We start from the raw sequence: 24,087 nt of genomic DNA, 5'->3' as shown, positions 1-24,087 counted from the left end.
GTGGGTGGGTGGGTGGATGGATGGATGGATGGATGGATGGATGGAGGGATGGAGGGATGGGTGGGTGGGTTTATGGATGGAGGGATGGATGAGTCCTTTGATATTACAAGCTGAATCTATCAGTGCAATATATTAAAAGCGTGTTGTGAACATTTGGCATTTTCTTTGTTTCCTTGTGAAAGTTTCAATGGGAACAAACTGTCCTGAAACCCCATAATACTGTAATTAATATTCAGCATTAATTAAAGTTGGCTATACTGTGTGTGGTTTTCATCGTAGAAGGAAAATGGAATCCCAGCTCATTTCACGGTGCATATAGCCGGCCTGTAATCCGAGTCTTGGAAGAAGAGATTAAATGGGTTTGTTTACTATTGCAGCTGTGGGATTATGTTTACTGTGGGTGAGAGAGAGGGGGAGAGAGGGAGAGACACGTGAGGGGTGGCCGGGGTCAGTGCTGTCACCGCTCCAGCCGCTAACGCTAACATGACGTAATGGTAAAGGAGAAATCTGCAGAGCGGCACAGCGGCGGCGACACCACGGGATTAACCAGAGCGAGGATTATCTGACATGGAGACAACAGCGGACATGAAAGCAGGAATAAAACACGAGAACACCGGGACTTAAAGAGGACTTAAACTAAACCAGGGACTGAACTAAGGGTTTGAACACTTTCAGTCGTAGTGAGCGGAAAGACTTGACCCCAGTCACAATAAATCAAATATGTTTGAATTTGAATAAAGCCGGATCATCACTACTACTTCACTGATGGATGAATTCCCTAATTCACAATCCTCTCAGGATGCTGTGAACAAAGCCTATACAAATTTGACACACCTTTTGGAGGAAGAAGACCACATGCTTTAATTCAGTAATCCTCTCAGATTATTCGACGAGGGGTCTCTTCCCTAGAGACAAAAATGGGAAGCGATCCTGAATAAATGCTCCTCTGACTTAAAGGGACTACACAGAATTTAAAAATGTTAAAATTATGTATTTTCCTCCCCCTTCATGTTTCAGCCACGTCCTAATGTGTAGAATGAGCTCAGACCTGTTCACCACAACTGCCTCTAAAAATCCTGCACTGTCACTCAAAAAGTGTTTTTCAAAAATAAATGCTTGTATTTAAAAAAAATGGACTGGGTAAAATTCTACATGTGGCTTTAAGATCATTGCTGAAGTGAGGTAGACAATAAAATTAAGAACTGACATAGAGAAACATACGCAGAAGCCTAAACAGCACAGGGGCTATGTTTGTCCATTTAGACATAATCTATTATAGAAAACGCTATCTCAATGGCCGCCGCCTGGGCGCCGCCATGTTTATTTCCCATACCGACTTTGAAGCTAAGCAGGAAAGTGCCTGGTTAGAACTGGGATGGGAGACCGTTCCTCCGATGCTAAGCAGGGAAAGGCCTGGTTAGGACTGGGATGGGAGACCGTTTGGGAACACCAGGAAGCCTGGCGACAGTACTGAGTCTGTGCGTGGTTGGTGTTATTACATCCGCGGCCGGCCCCCACGTGACGAGTCCCACCGGCCGCGGGCATTGACCACGGGTCCATATGGACCGCGGTGCTGCTGTCCGAGGACAACCCGCTGTCACAAAAACGCGACTGCACGAGATCTGACTGCCGTGCGTGTGCGCGCGTACAAACAGGGCGATGTGTGTGTGCGTGTGTGTGTGTGTGTATGTGTGCGCGTGCGCATCCAAACAGGGCCATGTGTGCGTGTGTGTGCGTGTGCGTATGAGTGTGCGTGCGTGCCCAAAACCTCCTCAAACACGAGCCTCTAATCACACGCGCTGCTCCGACATTTATCCTCCGTGTGCGTAAAAGCGAAAATGACACTACAACTTAACGAGCGCATGGCCTGCACTGCGTAGTTTTTTTCCTTTTTCTCTTTTTTTTTCCTTTGCTGCTGTAACATTTGTTTTCTATTTTGCTTTCACGTATTGAGCCCGGAGGAACATTTGATTCTAAAGCAGCTTGGAAAGCATTGCCAATTTTATTGTAAGGTTATAAATACTGTCTAACAACGATAATTAGGCTATTTCATTTCAAAACCTACTCATTATTTGTTTGATTGTTCACTACCGTGATGCACCAAACCACGGGTCCTGCACTTTGAACCAAAGCGTTAGAGCTGAACCCCTAATATTTATCTATCATTATTCCACTGTCTCTTGAATTCTATTCCCTGAGTTTAGCGAAAATATTGTTGTTGTAGTTTATAAGAAAGGAGCACGGGTGCATCAAACACTCCAATTGCCGTTTGTTTGACATTTTTTTTTGCATTCATTCTTTTACTCATTTGTCGTGGCCATAGTTTTTGGCATGGGTTGGGAACCACTGGCCTACAGCTGAACTGTGTGACGGGTTGGACATTTCTTCGTAATCACTCATAATCTCAGAATATCAAATGTGGAGACTAGCGAGGCCCGGCCGAAGGCCGGGTCTCAGCTAGTGATAATAATAATACACCAAACTTATGTAGCGCTTTACATGGGAAATAAGACAAATCAAAAAAGGGGTTTAAGGAAAAGCTACTTTGAACAGATGGGTTTTGAGAACTGATTTAAACATGTTATAAAAATAAAGGCCCCTCCTGGAACCGCCACCTTAATGTGGTGGAGGGGTTTGAGCGCCCGAATCATCCTGGGGGCTCTGTTGTCGGGGGCTTCATGTCCCTGATAGGGTCTCCCATTGCAAACAGGTCCTAGGTGACGGGTCAGACAGAGAGCGGTTGAGAAGCCCCTTATGAGAGACCAACAGGCCCGGTTAGATTCGTGAGGCCGTCCTTCTGTGGACCCACCACCTGCAGGAGGAGCAAAAAGGGGCTGGTGCAATGTGATTTTGACCCAGAAATGGAAAAGTGGAAGAAAATGGATGGATGGATAAAAATATAAATAATATCAAAATCAACAAAAGGCACTGCAGTATTTGAAAAATAATCTAAAATGTTTTTTTTGTTTGTTTTTTTTCCAGGTCGGGACAAAAACAAGACACGAATGGAACAAAAGATGAAACTAGAACTGCAAGAAAATCTACTCCTCCACCGGACCGAACCACAACTTAACCAGGAATAAACCAGGACTACACTATACCTAACGTAGGACAAAACTATGCTCAGGACTAGTCAAAAGATTGGTTTCCTTTCCATCAGTGAAGATCGAAACTTTGGATCAAACAAAGCCCAAAACCAGGACTAACACGGTCAACACAATAACTCCCTGAAAATGGGACGATTCAGAAGATCCACTGCTTCTCCACCTAAGAGGACCTAAAGCTGGACTAAACCAGGTCATACCAAGGATCAACCCGAAACTAAACCAGGTCTTACCAAGGTCTTGACCCAGACCGAGCCAGGGCCATGATCGAGTCGAGCACTGACTCGTGGTGGGACTTCTCGGAGACGTCCCGTTGCACCGTCTGCTGCTGCACCACTTTAAACAAAGTTCTCATGGTGGTTTTCATGATCCTCCTCATCGTGGCCATCTTGTTCGGGAACATCGTCACCCTGGCCGTCGTCCTGGGCACGAAGCACTTCCACACCTCACAGGGCTACCTCAAGGCCTCCCTCGCCGTCGCCGATTTAGCCGTGGGCATTTTTGTCGTCCCCTTGTCCGTCTACGCCGAAGTGTTTCTGATGGCGACCGACTCTGCCCCCCAGTGGACGACGTTCAACTCGCAACTGGTCAGCTTCCACCCGTGCAACGTCATCGGACCCATCTTCGCCGGATGCACGTTCGTCTCCATAACCACCATTTTCCTGCTGACCATCGAGCGCAGCGTGGCGGTGTTGAGGCCTCTCCACAAGGACTCCTTCATCACCAGGAAGCGCACGACCATTTTGATCATCCTCTCGTGGATCGGCAGTTTTTTCCTCGCTGTGTCGCCCATGATCTTCAGCGGCGAGATCACGCTTGAGTACAACTCCTGCAGCCGCATGTGCAACTACGCACTGGGCACCATCTCCGAGTTCCCGTCCCAGGCCTGGAACATCCTCCTGCTGTTCCCCACGTTCGATTTCACGCTTCTGGGAGGAACCGTGGTCATAAATATCATTTCGTTATCGAGCATTCGCCAGCATTCGAAAAGAAGAGAGCACCTGGCGGAGAGGGAGCGCCAGACCACGAGCAAGCCCACGTTTTCTGACATCAAAGCGGCCAAAACGATCGGGGCGTTGACCCTGGCGTTCACGGCTTCCTTCACCCCGATCGCGGTGTTTGTGGTGGGAAACGTTCTGGGCAATGAGTGGTGTAACTTCTCGTTCTTTGCGTTTTGGATTCTGGCGTCGAACAGCTGCTGGAATGTGATCATCTACAGCGTTCGGGACCACAAGTTCAGACTGTGCGCGCAGAAGCTCCTCGTGCCGTTTAGGAGAAGGACCTCAGTCAAAAGTCAGACTTAAAACTTGAAAGGACAAGTGTGAGGGGTTTTCCATTGTAAACAAAGGTTCTTAAGCTGTCATCTCTGCTGGTTTGTTTGAGAGTTGATGACATTTCACCTCTCGTCGTAAGAGGCTTTGTCAGCAACAATCTTTAAGCAGCTGTATGACTATATATTGCTCTTGTGGGGAAGGGTTTACCTTTACATTGGTGCCATCCAGCTCCAAAAAGCTAGTCGTGTACTATACTTGTACAATAGTCTGTTGTTGAGTCTCTGTATCAGTGTTAATCAGGGCTGGACTGGCAGAAAAAATAGGCCTGAGACCTTTGGGTCATGACTGGCCCTCTAAAAAATCCATCAATGCAATAGTCGAGGCCATTAGCAATACAATAAGTCCTTGAACTAAAACAGTATAAGCTACAAAACCGAGGACAATAGCTGCATGTTGTTTCTGCCTAAGTCAGAAACGACTCATAGCACTCACGATTTAGATCTTGTCCTTTATTTGTAAAATTACTAAACAATCTTAACATTTGTGTTCTGTTAATGAGGTTCCTCTCGCGACTGAAACACAAAACATCTTCACAAAACCAACCAAATGCTCCCACTGTAGATTTGGATAATGAAATGGTAAAACTCACCACAGATTTAGGGATGTGTGGAGTCAGAATAGAAGTCACAAAAAAACCTTGTAAATGCTTTCAATGGAAACCAGAAGCAGAAACTGCAGCACTGACAATGATGAGCAGGAGGGCGAGTCACCAGACAACTCCCAACATGCACTTCTTTGCAGGCATTTGTCTAAAATGTATAACAATGTATGTGCTGGAGGGTGTTACAATAAACTCTGTTCACTTGTATTTGCAAATATGATGTGAGGGGAATAAATAATGTTATATCTGAGAGAGAGACCCACTGCTCAATACTGTATGTACATATATGGGAACCATAACTGAAGAAAGTGCTAACAGAGAGGTGTCAAATGCATCAGAGACCACTGGTGGATAAATTATGTAATTGCATCCAAATAATGATATGAACATCAGTAGAACATGTATTGTGGGCCGGTGTGGTGCAGTGAAGGCCTCTCTACTCTTCTGGTCTGACCGGCCCAAAAGTACGTTGTCCACCTGGACAACTCCTGGTGCTCCCGATGGCCAGTCCAGCCCTGGTGTGACTTCTCAGTCGTACAGAAGTTTGCCGTCGCAGAGACGTTTTTTAAAGTTGTCATCTGTACTGGTTGTTTAGAATGGACTTTAGCCTTTCACTTTGTCAACAGAGGTTCTTTTCACGATTGCGTGACGAGCCGTCAGTCAATAGTTTGGTTTGAAGTTTATTTATTTATCAGGGACGATACAATCAATATAGTTACAATGAATGTTTGCAGCTGTTGCGATGCAGGAAGAGCTTTTAGCTATTGCTAATTCGCAATATATGGGCCAAAATATTATATCACGATTAGGTGATGCAATATGTCTTAAAGTCCAGTGTTAGTCTTGTTTTGGTCCTGATGTAGTGTGTATTAACACATTGAGTGCCAAAAACAGAAATACTTGTTATGTATAGTTTTGGCAGCTCTGTGATGAACAGAAGTGAAATAAATGACGATCAAAAACTTATGAAGAGTCACGATCTGGATATGTCATTATATTATTGCGTTTCTTTTCTCTTTTTTTTAGTCCGAGGGGGCATGGAGTTTTTAAATGGTTAAAATTGGTCCAAGGACGACTGAGAAACATCCTGTTAAAGTCTTCAATCAGAGAACCAGGCTGTGTAAATGCACACATGATAAAAAGCGATCGATCTGCGGCAACACGCGGTGTTTCAAAACGTGTCAACAATGTTGTTAAAATTGACTTGAAACGGAGATATCTAGGCATTTGCCTCTTCTCAAAACGTTAGTGTCAGAGAGGAGAGAGGAGTTAATCTGAAAAGAGAGAGTTTCATAAAACATGCAATATCTCTGTTTCTAGAAAAAAATCTGTGATTTTGATCAAAACTAGCCTCTGTTTAGCTATAGCTTGCTCAGGAACCGAGGCACGTAGAATTCAACTGTTCTCACCGACTGAGAGCTTAGAGTCTCTCCTTTCAAACGAGGCATAACATGTGTCCATAGCTAAAACATAGAATATGCTGTGGTGCTACAAATATCATGAAATATGGTCTGGATTGTTGGCTCTCTACAGCTAAATCCTAAAAACAGCGCAGCCTCAATGCGTTAGGTCGTCTTTTGACACAATTTGCTGAAAAACTAGTTACTTGTGATTTGTGTTTGATTAAAATGGAACATATCAAGTTGAAATGGTTTAGTAAAATATTTCAATATCATATATATCATATCATATATATCAATATAATAAAATCATTGTTATTGCAGTATTGTACAGCCAAATCGCATATTGCAAATTACTTCACTTTTAAAACACAGTTGATGAAGCTTTCGCCTCCTATATTTTGAATTTCCTTTAAGGGATTATCACAATGAAACACCATAGGCTTTTATAGAAACAGGAAAGACAGTAGCACTGCCTAAACGCAGATGTGTGAAAAGGGCTTTTTAACTCAAATTTAGTCGGAGAGGTCCTTTTTATTGGCACCGCCTTGTCCAGTGTCCCTTTGGATTCCTCCAAAACCATTTGGTCCAGTTTTATACAAGCTCTGTCCCAGGGTGTCCACCAGTGCAATGCCAGAAAAAGCGTTTTTTTTTTAACTTGAAACGTAAAGAGTTTTAACCATGTCTGCATCAAACATGACGTTTCATTGCAAAACAAAGCTCAAAGGTCTATGGTCAATTAAAAGGATAATTGACATTTTTCAGCTCCTGCTACAAATTCTCATTGTGTCCAGGTTTGTAATGTGAAAATCTGGTCGCCTTACTCCAACTTCTATTGTTTTGTTGGCTGACAAAGCCTCTTATGGTGAGAAGTGACACGTCCTCAACACTAAAACAACCCAGTACAAATGGCATTTTTCATGACGTACAACATCAAAGCAGGATAAAAAGAGAGAATTTGTCAAACGTGGGTCCCTAAGTGCAATTGTTCTCTACTGCTGAAAGACTGAACTCTTGACTGGATATGTTTTCTGTGAAGTCAGACGTAAAGGTGATCCAGACTGAGCCTGTGTTTGATGAACCGCATGTTTCTGTGACTTGTGTTTAAAGCATGGACCGTTCTGTTCAAACATGAAGCCGTAACTGTGAATGGAAGTCATGTTTGTATTAAAGTCTGGTGAAAATGAGAAAGTGTCTGGTGTTGTTTTGCTCTCAGAAGGTTTAAGAGGAGAACGGGACAAAGAATGTAGGTTCATAACACTACTTTAGTGCACAGTGGTGATCGGTGCTGCATGTAGCCACAGCTGTCCTGGGGCAACGGAAGTGTGGACAACCAACCAACCAACCAACCAACCAACCAACCAACCAACCAACCCACCCACTAACCCACCAACCAACCCACCCACCAAAGCACCCACTAACCCACCAACCAACCAACCCAACCAACCAACCAACCAACCAACCAACCAACCAACCCACCAACCCAACCACCCACTAACTCACCAACCAAAATCCCAATCACCCACCCACCCACCAACCAACCAATCAACCAACCAACCAACCAACCAACCACCCACCCACCAAAGCACCCACTAACCCACCAACCAACCCACCCACCAAAGCACCCACTAACCCACCAACCAACCCACCAACCAACCAACCAATCCACCCACCAAAGCACCCACTAACCCACCCACCACCCACCCACTAAGCCACCAAACAACCCAACCACCCAATAACCCACCAACCAACCCACCAACCACCCAATAACCCACCAACCAACCCACCCACCAAAGCACCCACTAACGCACCAACCAACCCACCAACCCACCAACCAACCAACCAACCAACCAACCCACCAACCCACCAACCCACCAACCAACCCACCCACCCACCCACCAACCAACCAACCAACCCACCCACCAAAGCACCCACTAACCCACCAACCAACCCACCCACCCACTAAGCCACCAAACAACCCAACCACCCAATAACCCACCAACCAACCAACCAACCAACCAACCAACCAACCAACCAACCAACCAACCAACCAACTAACCATGTCCTGATGTGTAGAATGAGCCCAGACCTGTTCACCACAGCTGCCTCTAAAATCCTGCATTGTCACTCAAAAACGTGTTACTTCGGGTCTGAAGGGCCGTCATGCATGAGCTTAGTATAGAAGCTGCAGTAACACGTATGGCCTGAGGTGGCAGTAGTGAGTATAAAATGGCCAACTTGCATCTAGCCTCTTTAAATCCATCCCTAAAATACCTTTTGGCATTTCTAAGAGATGAACTCACGTATCAAACAATAAAAGTGCCTGTATATTGCATTCATACATTGTCACTAACACACACTCATTTGTACCAATATATATCCACAAATGCAAATTATGTTACGACCAACCCCAGTCATCCCCTAACTGTGGACAGACGGGCACCAGGACGAAGATTATAAAGACATAAACCAAAAAAAAGTGCCTTATTGAGCAAAACCATTGTGATTTTTGGATGCAGCAAAAATCAAAATGTTCCTGAATCAGTTCTCAATGGAGGTAAAATATGAACTGTAGCTGATGAATCCTGGCATTGACCAAGAAATCTATTGCTGGAATTATCTGGTTGTTCAGGCTATCAGCTGATCTCATTCTGTGTATATGAACTAGAATAAAAAAACACGTCTCCCTTGCGTTTCAGAACATGTTTGTATAAATCTACTGCCAGGTTTATAATGAAGACCCACGGGATATTTCGCTTTGTGCTGGAAATATTCTCATTTCACACCTGCATCCAGATGCCGGTGTTTACCCCGACACACAATAGCTACGGCTCCGACCAGATGGAACCGAGCTGATCATGCGGTAATGCAGCAGTTAAGCCTCACAGCAAGAAGGTCCCAGGTTCAATCTCCGAAACGAGTGAGTGAGGGATGTTTAAAGTCACAGTTTCAATGGATACTTTAGCAAAGACTAACACTAGCTAAAAAGTGGAGAAAAGAGCCGTGGAACGACTCCATTTGCTGCCGAGTCACTACGGTGCATATAGTTCATCTAGCTGTAGTGTCCAAGTGTGAGGGTCAAGGTTAGGTTTATTCATAACATTTACAAAGCTGTCCTAAAGTGCGGGACAGGTTTAAAACTGCCCCCGGTGACTCCATTTTGGCCCGGCATGGTTGCATTCCCACACTGCATCACTGGAAGTGCCATCTCCGAAACAGCGAGCTGGGTAAGGGGGAAAAAGCATGAGCAAAATCAGGCAAAAATCAATAATCCAGAAGTAGAGCTGAGTGTAGCTTTAAAGTGCACAGTAGATTAAATTAAAAAAAACAGATTAAACATTAAAGGGATATTTCAGGATTTCTGACATAGGGCCTCATTTCCTTGTTTTCCACAGTGTTGTTGATTTCCGGAGATATATATATTTTAAATTCATGCAGTCCTTATATTTAAAGAGTTTAGCGGTGCTAGGCTAGTGCATGTCTATGGTAACTACTAGCCTGCATTAATAACCTCCACTCCTCCACAGTGCACCAATTTAAAAAACAGTTCAAATTAACAAATATCAAATCTTACACACTACTGTAAATATTAGATTTTAACTTTCAGTACGTGTGGCTTAAAGCATAATACCTGCGAATCAAACCTTTTTTTTTTGTCTACTTTTTGTGTTTGAAGAAAGGGGCACTTAGCATAAGCGTTGTCTTCATCGTGCTCCTTTTCAATCATGTACAAAAAAAAAAATCATGTACAGTTGTTGAAATGTGAAAACATTTAACTAACATGACTAAAATAAATAAATAAATAAAAACAAATAAATAAAAAGCTCTTCAAAATCATGGGGTCGAAAGCTCCTTTGTGAATTCCACGTGTAGTAATGCGGCCGCAGGTAAACAAACTAGATCCGGTAACCTGGCAGATCACTCCACTTTCTGGAGATCTTTTTTTGTAATTCATGCAGTTCTTATATTTGAAGAGTTTCGTGGCGCTAGGCTAGTGCATATATATGGTATCAGCTAGCCTGCATTAAAAACAGTCTGACCCGCTCCACAGTGCACCTGAGGCAAATCACTTATAACGCCAGACTAACCATATAAATGTCTGTGTCGATAGAATCATTTTAACAATTTTGCATTTAAAAGAGCTTATATTTGAGCACCATCAGCTTTGTGGTTGTATAAGCCAGTGTCTTTCGTACCCCTTTGGCCTTTCAGTGGTCAACCGTGTACCCCCTACCTCAAGGGTGTTACAGTTTATTTAAAAAGTAATTACTTAAAAGTGGTATTTGTAAGAAAAAGGACACTGTTGCAGTCAAAATAAACCAAAGCAACACATTTTACTGAAAAATATAGCTTTTCCTATACAAATTATTTTACATTTTCCACTTTTTTCAATCTGAAATAGTTCCAAGTACCCCCTGCTAGGTCCTCGAGTACCCCCAGGGGTCCCCATACCCCTGGTTGGGAAACACTGGTAAAAGCTACGCAGCGGCGGAGTGATCTGCTAGAAAATAGTCCCTCAAAATGTGATCATTCATGTGATGCAAAGTCAGTTATATTCCAAAAATGATTCTATCGACACAAACATTTATATGGTTAGTCTGGTGTTATAAGTGATTTGCCTCAGGTGCACTGTGGAGCGGGTCAGACTGTTTTTAATGCAGGCTAGATGATACCATAGACATGCGCTTGCCTAGCACAAGCCTAGCACTTAAGTCTTCAAATATAAGGACTGCATGACTTTAAAAAAAAAGAAAAGAAATCCAGAAATCAACAACACTCTGGATATTATTCTGCCCTGCCTCTTCCTGCCTCTTTTTGCCTCTTTTTGCTCCGGATCGGCACTTCCTTTGTACTGACACTCCCCTGTTCATTTGCACCAGTAAGTCAACACTGCACTGTTTCTCTGGGCGGCCTGAAAACGGCTTTGTGCCCGTGTCCTAGCTGATTTTCTCTCGCCGTCTGCAGTCCTTTGTAAACTAATCGGAGTGAAGGGGCGGGCACAATTCATGGCGGCGCACACGGGAACTTAGTCCAGGATGAATGAGAGTGTGTTTGTGTGCGCGAGTGCGCTCCTCACATGCCCCGTCTCTATTGAAAATCTTCTCCTCTCCCTTGAACCTCATCAGAAACAGGAGCAGGTCATTGTCCTGTATAATGCAGGGGGTGAGTCATGCGCCGCCTCTGCCCATGTACCAAGGTCTGCTCTCCTGATGCATTAAACAGCCTTTTATCAGTGCTTTTGCACATTACCTCGCACTTTAAGATGGACGGTTGTGTCATCTGAGTTTTCAAACCCACGAAAATCCATGTTGAAAAGCTCAAGCTGGTGAGTTCAGACTTATTCATCTATACCATTAATTAACAACACGGCAATGTCAGAAAAACATGAGAGATGCACTTAATCGGTTCATGGAGAGGAAAGTTTTACTGCAGCAGGAAAAGAACGAGGGGCAGAAGAGAGACATACTATGATGATAAAGTTCCATTTTGCCTCGTCAGAGCAAATGTCCTGTCCTTCTCCGAGCAAAAAAGAGGCGACTCAAAAGGTTTTAGTCCAGTTTTAGAATCTCCTCGTCCTTTGATCATCAGTTTGTATCAACATATTGAGGCTGTTTTGGGATATTCTGTTGAGTGCCAACAATCCAGACCATTTTTCAAGATGTTTGTAGCACCACAGAGTATTCTATGTTATAATTTGAAAGGGGAGACTCTGAGCTCTCCGTAGGTGAAAACAGTTTAATTCTACGTGCCTCGGTTCCTGAGAAATCTAAGCTAAACAGAGGCTAATTTTGATCAAAATCACAGATTTTTTTCTAGAAACAGAGATAACAGGGCTTTTATGCAACACTCTCCTTTCTGATTAACTCCTCTCTCCTCTCTGGACGGACACTAACGTTATGGGAAATAAATGTCTGTTTTGAAACACCGCGTGAAATTGATCTCTTTTTATGGCGTGTGTTTTTAAACAGCCTGGTTCTCAGATTGAAGACTTTAACAGGATGTTTCTCAGTCGTACTTGGACCAATTTTAACCATTTAAAACTCAGAGAAATGTTAAAATCTCAACTGTTTCGACCTTTCCATGGGAAGCAGCTCTGCTTTGTCAAGAGCGCTCCAGAGAACTAAGCGACACAACGACCCCTCAGACTAAAAAAAGAAAAGAAACACAATAATATATATAAAATGTACAGATGTGACTTTTCACACGTTTTTGATCGTTATTTATTTCACTTCTGTTCATCACAGAGCTCCCAAAACCACACATAGGGTCTATAAGAGAGTCTAGATTCGTAAATTTAACCCCCCCCCCCCCCCCCCCAGCAAAAACACGTTTTTCACTCAATGTGTTAACAGCACCGTCAACGTAAACTCTTGTTTTAGTCCTGCCATCATTACGTCATCGTCATAAAAAAAGATCCATCAACTAAATAATGTCATTATGGGAAAATAACACTGTTCCTGGACTTTTTAAACATTTAGATTGATGTTGCTGTGCTAATGTTTGCCCAGTAACATCCATCTGATTTCCTGAACAAAGTCAAGAGCAGCGAACGCAAGAAAAAGATTTGTCATTATAACATGATTAACATTTATCGGCTCTTCGGTCTAGAATGACGAGTTTGTTTCTTTCTGGCGTCATGAAAAAGTAAATCAACAGAATCCTGAGCTGCCTCTTGAACTTTACATTGAACACCAACGATTGGAGTCCCATTAAAGAGCCATAGGCCTTTTTGTTTCATGGGTTTGATCGGCTACAAGAGACAGATTATTCCCGTGTCTGAGTCTGCGTCACTAAGAAGTGCCTGCAGTGACGCCTTCATCGCAATTTACATCAATCCATTTAAATGCAAATGTGGAAAAGGAGCTTCCGGCCACTTGCTCGGTGATATGAGAGCGCACAATGAGGAACAATGAGGCGAGGGGAAATAAACACCTCAAACAACCTTTCTAAACAATGCGGCTGCTGTTCTCTCACACGGCGCGATGATGGGAGAGTGCGGCCATTGAGTAAAGCCTTCTCCAGCACATCCTAAAGATCCTCAGTGAGTTTAAGATCTGGACTCTGTGGCAGCTGGTCCACCTCATGCTCCCTGAACCACTCTTTCACAATTTTTCATTTATTTATTTGTCAGGACGATGTACAATTACATCATGCTCGTGAGCAAAGGCGCTTGTGCCAGGACAACAGATAATGATGGACAATGATGGACATTCTTCTCAAAGCGAGAAGAGGCATGAGGACAACAACAGGAACTTTATCTTTTCCTAAGACAGTTTTAAACATCGCCACATCCGGCCCGCAAGATGATTGAATCCGGCCCACGACGTGTAGGGCATAAATTCCTGAGCATGTCAAAAAAAAAAAAAAGCCTCTAGCCCAGGGGTGCCCAAAGTGGGGCCCGCGGGCCAAATTTGGCCCGCCGAAACAATTCTGTTGGCCCGCCAGAGGGTGACCTACTTTTGGGCTGCGTGTGGTTAAAACTCTCTTCCATTCATTCTCAATGGTAAATATGGATGCAGTACACTTTTAAACCACCAGTGTCAAATTGGGGGCGCTGTTTCACTCCTTTTGGAAACACTATTGTGGTGTCTTGGTATTTATCAGTGTTGTAGCATCAACTTTCAGTTTTCCAACTTTTATTGCAAAGGTTGTAAACATCGACAACAGCACATGTTAAAAATGTACTTATAAAAGAATTGATGCTGAACTGACACAAAATAATCTAATGTGGCATTTTCTTTGAGTTAACGAATGAGGTAAAGTTACTGTAGATGCAGTTATTTTATTTTTTTTACATTTTGCATTAAATTGCTACAATAGTTGACTTGTTCTATTAAAACTAGGCTTTTGCCATAGTCACCATTTGTTTTAATACAGTATGTTATTTGCATAGATAGAATCAAATGCAAATGTAATTTGCAGTTATATGTGTTTCGTGCTTGACATCGCCGTGTTTGGCCCGCGACTCACAGGCACTTTTTCATTTTGGCCCTCGGAGACAAAAAGTTTGGGCACCCCTGGACAAGCCCATTCCTTTGCAGAGTTATGATTTTTTTTAAAGAAATTACCAGAATGCTGACTCCAGCCACTAGGGGGCAGCTTACATAAAAATAAAAGGAAAGAATTCCACACATGTCCAGCAGAGGGCACTGACATAATGAGAGATCATGATATAAACAACACATTGTCTACAGTCTTGTCAGGCGCATTATTATTCATTTATTGAAAGAAGTTTCCTCAATAGTATTTTCCCAATCAAAACATATTTTTATTTAGGAGCTTTTGTTAATGGACCCCGGCGATACACTCCCCATGTATGTTTTGGCCCCCAGGGAAATTCACTCACCCCCCTGCTATTGCTTCACTAGAACACTTGAATGAATTAGAAAAGAAGTCGATCGAGGATACATAACATAATTTTTGATTGCTGAAGTCTAAGTTTTGTGCTTAAGTGTTGCCATCGTTGGTATTAGAGAAATTCTCAGTCTCAGCTTCAGCCTAAACCCCTTTCGGTCAGGCATCATTTAGCACTTAGATTCTTAATGTATGTGTTTTCTTATTGTATAATGTCTAAAATCTTTGATTTAAATGTTCATAATGACCGAAGAAATTAAATTAACTAACTAAATTAACTCACTTCCCAGAAACTCTGATGGAAGCTCAGGGGTGCTTTCAGTGCGATGGTGACATTAAAGAGTATAAGACGTTGAAAAAGCGATAAACGATGCACACACATGGGCGTTCTTGTCTTGATATGGCTAAATAATTACCAGTTACTCAAAATACACAATTTAGTGTAATGTACAATAGGATAAAGTTGCAGAATAAGTTTGAGTTATTGTTGGTGCGGCTCCGACTCAATACAGGATTCTTATGTGGCCTCTTATGAAAATTAATTGCTAATAAATTGCTGATAAACAAATGTACAGACGGCATTGTTAGTAAAAAGAAAAGTTGGAAGTGAGGATCAGAGGACGAGGAGAGCGGGCGCTTTTGGGGAAAAGTCCTGTTCAGTGACTCTTCTGCCAGTGCCTTTGTGGTGTAGTCAGTTTGTCAAAAGCTATAAAGCCAAGAGATTATTATTATTTATCACAATTTGCAATACGTCCATCAAAATTAATTATTGCTTTTTGTAATGTACCGTAAATGCTCTAATATAGGCCGGGGCCTTTATTTACTCAAGGGCATCTAGGACCAGGCCTTTATTGGAACCAGGCCACAATTAGAGACAGGCCTTTATTTCTATTTGAGCAAAACGGACGACCAGGAAAACGAAGAAAAACGAGATTTGTGTCCATTTGCACCTAAAATATTAGGTTCAGTTATTAATTAACATTGCAAACACTCTCCCAGCGGCTGGAACATTGACGCCTTTTATTTTGTCGGGACAACAGGAAGTGTTTCGTTGCTGTTAGCGGAGCTTTGACATCAATGTCACTGCAGGTTTCTGTTTTGTTTTTACCGCGGACTCGGATTATTTGTTGTTATCTTGTGTAAAAGGCGAGTTTAGACGGAGCGTTTGTGTTTGTGATCGATCATGAGACTGACCTGAGAGAAGACGAGACGCTCGCGCTGATTGGAGGAGTTAGTTTGAGGCGTGGGACTGACCTGCACACGGAGCAGCTGGACGTGCTTTGAAGACGCGATGGAGACTTTATTAAAACCCTGGAGGGTCACACAACATCTGTTGCTTTCCCTGTGTCTACAAATAGTCACTGGAGGTTTGAAAAGTGTGAATCTGTGTCAAAGTTACGCTCGGATCAGCTCCTCCGCAGCGTCCCCCCTCGGCCCGGGTTCCCGTTTGTTTACTTCCTGCACGTGAGTTTTCATTTACACGAGTATGAGACAAATTCCTAACATGGGGAACATTTCTACCGCTATAGTTTCTAATTAAAGCCCCGGCCTGTTTTAGAGACCGGCTTTAATTTGCCTCCGCCAGCCGCGAACCCGGCCTCTGTCAGAGACCCGGCCGCTAATGGAATACAGGCCAGTATTAGAGAATTTACGGTAACTGACTAAAACGTGACTAAAACTAAAATCATTTTCGTCCAGAATATTAAGACAAAGGGCTGCCAAAAACATCACAGTGTCTGGGTAATAAGGATGTCGGGTCACCCTAAAGTAGCTGAAGTCAGGACCCACAGACTGACTCCATGTTCACACTGGCCTCAGCTCAAACCTCCCCGACTCGTCTGCGTCGTGGACTTCCTCTCATTGAACATGTTCTCATTATTAATCTTTGAACCCCTGCGTTTCTGCACAAATCCCCTGAAAGCAGCCGGCGTCGACCCGGACATCAGCGGACAGGGACACTTCAGAATAAATTAATTGAAATGCGCCGGGGAGCGAGACGCGTCGCCGTGGCAACGTGTTATTAACAGGTTTCCCGTGTTTCTAATGAGCTCTGGACATTAATGCGAGTGAGGAAGAGCGAGGAGGAGGAGGAGGAGACGAGCGACCGGCCTGTGATTACAAGAGAACTGAATGTCCCAGTGTCTCTATGAGGGCTTATTACACAACTCTGTAGTTCAAACCTTCATGGGTAGCTTTCTTCCTTCACATCTCATTTAAACACAGTTATTTTGGAGAATGGACTTTTTAAATAACTTTACTGCGGCTTAACTGTGTGAATAAACAAGTCTCTCAGTCAAATTGCTTTTGGCTTTCCCGCCGTTTTCGTCTTGCAGGAGAAAGTAACTGTGTCGCTAAAGTAAAGTGCGATCGCATTAGACTTGATGTATATAATTAATCAGAATTTATATGAAAAAAAAAGTCCCAGCCCTACTAGTTATGTTATATATAACTGACCTGGGCCTGCAATAAGTAGGCTAATGTTAATAAAATGTATTCCTTAGCCTCTTACCACCCGCCTGAACCAAATACGTTCGGTCCTCTTTGGCTATTATATAGGTCTGTGTAACACCTCATTTGAAAGCTAAGACCCACAAAACTGATCTTTTTCCTCGCGTTGTTGCTGTGTTGAGTCGCCTTTTTTATATTTGTTTTTGGTCACATTTTTGTAATTTTTTTTGTTGAGTTTTTGTCACTTTTTGTTTAATTTTTGTCATTTTTTTGTTTAATTTTTGTCATTTTTTTTTTAAATTTTTGTCACTTTTTGGTTGAGTTTTTGTCACATTTTTGTTGAATTTTTGTCATTTTTTTGTTTAATTTTTGTCATTTTTTTTTTAAATTTTTGTCACTTTTTGGTTGAGTTTTTGTCACATTTTTGTTGAATTTTTGTCACATTTTTGTTGAATTTTTGTCACATTTTTGTTGAATTTTCGTCACATTTTTGTTGAATTTTTGTCACATTTTTGGTTGAGTTTTTGTCACATTTTTGTTGAATTTTTGTCACATTTTTGTTGAATTTTTGTCACATTTTTGGTTGAGTTTTTGTCACATTTTTGGTTGAGTTTTTGTCACATTTTTGTTGAGTTTTTGTCACATTTTTGTTGAATTTTTGTCACATTTTTGGTTGAGTTTTTGTCACATTTTTGTTGCGTTTACATCCTTGTTTTCTTCTCATTTTTTGTGGCTGTTTTGGTGCTTTTTTCCCAAGAAGCTTTTTGATTAGGGTAAAGCCAAACTGGAGCAAATGGGATCCGTTCAGGTGGGAGTTAAGAGGTTTATGTTTGTCCAATCAGGAGGGGACATTTTCAATCTACTGCTTTAAAAGGTTGTTTTATTTCCACAGTGCAAATGATGTAATAAAAACTCCAGCATAGCTTTTATTGTGGTTATTGTGTAAAATCTGGGAGTAATCATGGAATCAGCCCTGAAATGTTCCTCATTAAGACTCATCAAGTCCAGCTCCACTAAGATAATAGTATCCGACAAATACCTTTTATTTTAAAATTGCTGTTAGCGAGCGGCTAACTTTAGCTTGTTTACTTTTTCAGTGATGTTTATTTGTGTATTTAGTCCTAGCGATTTGGGGCCACAATATTTGAATAGTAGTTTAATGCTTATCCATGTTGTTACATGTCACGCTAATACTCACTGTGTCTGTTCAGTTTCATTCATGCAGCCAATAAAATACTCATCAAAGAGGAACAACGGTGTGGTCATTCTCGTCTAAACAGATAAAGACTTGGAAATTATGCTGACTGTCATCAATACCGTAATTTTAGATTGAGGGAGACAAAAGGGCGCACAGCACCCCCTTTCTTTGGGCAGGGCGGTCAGCGAGGGCCGATAATCACCCCTTGTGGCTATATTTTTTATTGTGTTGGTGAGTCGGGTGTCGCTGAGGGACATTGAGTTGTCATGTACAAATAAAGTTGCCTTGCCTTGTTGTGCTGTGTGGTTTCAAGGATAACTGTCTGGTTTTCTTTCATTTTCAAAATGCACTTGTGAAGAGCTTTTGTTTCTTTTGCTTATAATGAAACAGATAATCTTATTTATTTGGACAGCGTCTGCATAATCCAGCCTTTATTCAAAAACTATGATCCATATCCATATATTTCCTCTCCCTGAGTGTATTTAATTGGCCCCCACTGCGACGTGTTCACTGCCGCTCGGTAAATATACGGCCTCATGTCTCATTAATCTGCGGATAATGCTGCGTTTAGTGACACGTTCTGTGGCAGAGAAAGGCGATTTACGTCAAACGTCCACAGAACTAACAGGTACTGGATAATGTGGCAGGTGTGGGATTAAAATGTACTCATTAACTGTGGATTTAAGTCAAAGCTGCACAAACAACTCCTCGCAATTATTTTGTCTGAAAAGCAGAAGAATCTTTCTCAGTCGGGGAGAGGGAATCTGTATTCTGAATCGATTACATAAACGCGGAAATGAGACTGCTGGACAGAGTGAGGCAGAGCTGAAGAGTAATATCATGTCAGTGATTAAAGTTGACTTTTGGAGGTGGTGGAAGTTTAGTCGAGAGGACTCAGAATCAGACCTAAAATCAACCCTAAAGGATCTGGCATAGGGCCTTTAGGGCTGTTTAAGTTTCTGCTTTCATTTGTATTAACATGGGAATGATCATTAATATCAATGGGCCTCGTTCACGACACGCTCTTTCACATGTTTTAAAGGGACTATACAGAGTTAAAAAAAATTCAAAGTTCAAATTAAGTATTTTCCTCCCCCTACATGTTCCAGCCATGTCCTAATGTGTAGAATGAGCTCAGACCTGTTCACCACAACTGCCTCTAAAATCCTGTCACTCAAAAACCCTAACCCTCGGTCCGAAGTGCCGTCATGACCTGAGGTGGCAGTAGTGAGTATAAAATGGCCAACTTGCATCCAGCCCCTTTAACACCTTCTTAGGAAGGTTTTTGGCATTCACAAAATGTGTTCTTAGGTAAAAACGTTCCTCTGTAAGAACAGTCCGAGAGACTCTTACGAACAAAAACATCTCCACTTCTGTCCACGATCATGTTTTTGATGGAACCCAAAAGTCTAAGTCATATTTACATATTAAATATTTTACTAATTCATTCTAAGAAACATCCACATATAATTATAATAAATCACGTACACCCTGTTTATTCAGTTTTTATAATGCTTGTACAGTGAGAGGAAAAAGTATGTGAACCCTTTGGAATTTCTCACACTTCTGCATAAATTGCATCCCAGGAATCTCGCTGAACGGTTTTGTAAAGAGGAAACGTCCTGGATTCCTCCTGATCGTCTAATCTGCAACTACAGGAAACATCTGGATGAAGTTATCGCTGCCAAATGAGGGTCAACCAGCATTTAATCCACTTACTTTTCCCTATCTGTCCTGTGAACGTTTACCTGTTATGGCCACTAAAAATATGTTATCATTATAATTATGTTCTCAATTATAATGATGACATGTCATTTTTTGGGTGGTATTAGTTTAAGCAGACACTGTTCTCAACAACTCATTCTTATGATTTTGATAACGATCAGACCACATTTTACGAGCAAAGCCTCCACAGCCATTTGTGTATTTGAGTCCTCCAGCCACCATTTCTGCTCTCTGCTGCCAGGTCACTGTATTCCTCCGTTTTTCTTTCAAAAGCAACTTCTATAGTTTCCTCCCATAGCACGGTGAGTTCTGCAATAATGGCCACCACAAAAAAAGAGTCAACAGAGACTATGTTTCATGAAGACACAGGTGTCCTTCCAGGTCAATGTTGAAAATGTTTTCCGATGCTTTTGTGGAGCGAGCTCTGACTGGTTGAGTCGTCGTTGGTTCAGGGTCATAACTGAGGCACAAAAGAACTCTTAGAAAAGTACAGTCACAAGCGAAATCCTCGACATTCCTCTGAAACACATTTAATTTGCTCGAGCTCTGGATAAAGCAGATAAAATATGATCGGACTCAAAACATCCTCTGGTTAGAGAGTTTGAGGGAGGTTGATCAAATCAAATCAAATGTATTTATATAGCACATTTAAGAAAACTGTTGTCGACCACAGTGCTTCACAAAAGGGTCTACAGTACAGAAAAAATAATTATAATAAAAATAAACAAAACACAGTATACAAGCAGCAAAGCACTAACAGCTCAGATTTTGGCCATGATTTGTGCTAGACAGTGTTCAAAGCTTTTGCATAGAAATGTGTCTTAACCCTTTACCATTCGGTTCAAAATATCCACTTTGGACTAGTATAAGTTGGGGTTAGACTAGTTAGGGCTGGTTTAGAGCAGGTTTGGGCCTGTTCCGACCTAGTTTGGACCGGTTTAGAGCAGTTTGGATAGTTTGGACCGGTTTAGAGCAATTTTGAACCAGTTTAGACCAGGTTTGGACTGGTTTATGCTTGTTTGGACCGGTTTAGACCAGGTTTGGACTGGTTTATGCTTGTTTGGTCCGGTTTAGACCAGGTTTGGACTGGTTTATGCTTGTTTGGACCGGTTTAGACCAGGTTTGGACTGGTTTATGCTTGTTTGGACTGGTTTATGCTTGTTTGGACTGGTTTATGCTTGTTTGGACCGGTTTAGACCAGGTTTGGACTGGTTTATGCTTGTTTGGACTGGTTTAGACCAGGTTTGGACTGGTTTATGCTTGTTTGGTCCGGTTTAGACCAGGTTTGGACTGGTTTATGCTTGTTTGGTCCGGTTTAGACCAGGTTTGGACTGGTTTATGCTTGTTTTGTCCGGTTTAGACCAGGTTTGGACTGGTTTAGAGCTGTTTTGAACCGGTTTAGACCGGGTTTGGACTGGTTTATGCTTGTTTGGACCGGTTTAGACCAGGTTTGGACTGGTTTATGCTTGTTTGGACAGGTTTAGAGCTGTTTTTCACTGGTTTAGAGGAGGCTTCGACAAGGTTTCGATCAGGTCTGGCTGGACTAGTGTGTGCTGGTTTAGATTAGGTTTGGACTGGTTTATGGCAGGTAACTCAGAGGTCTATACAATAAATAACATATAATAAATAATAATAAACATAAACAAATGACATTGATGTTTGTCCTCCAAATGCTTAGAAAACACCAAAAAAGGGTGAAGGGGTGACATTAAAGGGTTAAGCAACGATTTAAAACGGTCAGGTGTCAGCTCTGATGTGAAAGGGCGGCTCATTCCACAGTTTTGGAGCTGCAACAGAGAAAGCCCTGACTCCTTCGGTCACAGACTTGGAGCGAGGAACCTTCAAAAGCAGCTGACCAGCAGATCTCAGAGCCCGAGCAGGGGCGTGACGTACAAGAAGCTCAGACAAACACAGAGGAGCAGCGCCATGGAGACGTTTAAAAACGACAAGTAGAAGCTTAAACCTTATCCTGTAATACAGCCAATGTAGAGCAGCGAACACAGGGCCCCCTGGAGGCAATGAATGGGACGCTGACCAAGACCGATGTACACAGAATTACAATGATCAAGTCGCGAAGTTATAAAAGCATGAATGGCTTTCTTTCACACGCAGGTTTCAGGACAGGACTGGTTTGGAAGGGACACTGTTATTAATTGTACCTCTTTGTTCCTCCAAGCTAGGACAAACATATTACTGCAAAAACATTTTAATTCCACTGCAAATAACCTCAATGCATTTAGAACTATCTATAAAGACGAGCGTCGGCCTTGATCTCGCAAAGTTGTGTTTACAAGTCGAACGCTCTCCTCATGAAGCTGCGAGGGCGGAGCGTCATGTTGCCGCCGCACCAATTCAGTGTAAGGGGTGAACCCTGTTGTGGATTTTCTTACCAGTCAAAAGGAAAACATGAAGAGATGTTGTCTGATCAAGTGTGAGATTTATTACTCATGCAAATTCGCCTGGGGCACACACATTTGGGTGGGTGCTTGTGCGCCTTTGGCTGGATTAAAGTTCTTTTTTTCCTTTTGAGGTTTTCTGCCTGTTGCGCATGGCACTCTTTTTATGGTGAAAGAGAGAGAGACATTCACCGAACTCAGGACACAGGTGCAAAGGATATTTCTGCTTAAAGGGACTATTCAGAGTTTAAAAGTATTTTCATCCCCCTATATGTTCCAGCCATGTCCTAATACAAATGTGTCAAGGTCAAGGCCCATTCCTGTGCCGAGTTATGGATTTTTATAGAAATAACCAGTTTGCTCACTCCAGCCACTAGGGGGCATCTTAAATTTAAAAAAGGAAAGAACTCCCCACGTGTCCAGCAGAGGGCATTGACATAATAAGCGATCAGGATATAAACAGCATATTCCAGAATAATTTTTGGAATATAACTGACCTTGCATCACATGAATGATCGCATTTTGAGGGACTATTTTCTAGCAGATCACTCCACCGCCGCGTAGCTTATGCAACCAGGAAGCTGATGCTGCTCAAATATAAGTTCTTTTAAATGCAAAATGGTTAAAATTACTCTATTGAAACAGACATTTATATGGTTAGTCTGGGGTTATAAGTGATTTGCCTCAGGTGCACTGTGGAGCGGGTCAGACTGTTTTTAATGCAGGCTAGCTGATACCATAGAAATGCACTAGCCTTGCACTAGCCTAGCGCCACGAAACTCTTCAAATATAAGAACTGCATGAATTACAAAAAAAATATCTCCAGGAATCAGCAACACTCTGGATAACTAGGAAATGAGGCCGGATGTCAAAAATCCTGAAATATCCCTTTTAATATAGAGACTGCAGTTACGCATTAGACCTGAGGTGGCAGTAGTGAGCATAAAACTACCAACTTGCATCTAGTCTCTTTAAAGAGGGGGGTTTATGCAAAATTGACTTTTTCAAGCTTTACATCATGTTATTATGTCATTCCCTCATTAAAAACATGCCTGAAGTGTTGCCTTGGCACATTCACGTACTGTAAAAACTCTGATGGCGGCCATTTTAGGGTTAGGTTTGCCTGAGTCCTCCTAGGAACGCCCCCACCTCCTGGAGACGCCTCCGAGCTTTCATCACCAGCCGAGTAACCAACCACTGCTCCTCAGCAGAACCCCCTCCCCACTGATGCCACAGACAGCGTGTGGAGGGCGCGTGTCGGAAAGAGTCAGAGGTTCTTAAAGAGACAGAGGCCTATTTCAAGACATTCACTACAGCCATTTTGAGAGAACAATTTTATACAAGGCAATTATTCTAATTTACTGCATTTACAGACCAACAGAAGGTTTGGTCATCATTATAGTGTGATATAGACTGGTGCTATGTGATTGAAAAAAGCATAATACCCCCTCTTTAAGAATGTGTCATGGGCGTAGTTTTCTGACAAAACCAAGTACAGATTATACGTTTTTAAAGAAGATGTTGAT

General features: G+C 42.3%; 1 protein-coding gene across 1 annotated transcript; it reads left to right on the top strand.

Moving 5' to 3' along the window:
* Positions 1-3,122: 3,122 nt before the first annotated feature.
* LOC306972589 (beta-2 adrenergic receptor) lies at positions 3,123-4,698 on the top strand. Its single transcript, XM_079569251.1, has one exon. It carries the CDS (start codon positions 3,368-3,370, stop codon positions 4,406-4,408), a length of 1,041 nt encoding a protein of 346 aa, XP_079425377.1. The 5' UTR covers positions 3,123-3,367; the 3' UTR covers positions 4,409-4,698.
* The last annotated feature ends 19,389 nt before the right edge of the window (positions 4,699-24,087 follow it).

This window comes from Gobius niger (assembly GCF_951799975.1).
Source record: "Gobius niger genome assembly, chromosome: 13".
NCBI classification, from domain to species: Eukaryota; Metazoa; Chordata; class Actinopteri; order Gobiiformes; family Gobiidae; genus Gobius; species Gobius niger.
The sequence above is the reverse complement of the archived record's forward strand: the minus strand, read 5'-3'. Positions and strand labels throughout refer to the sequence as shown.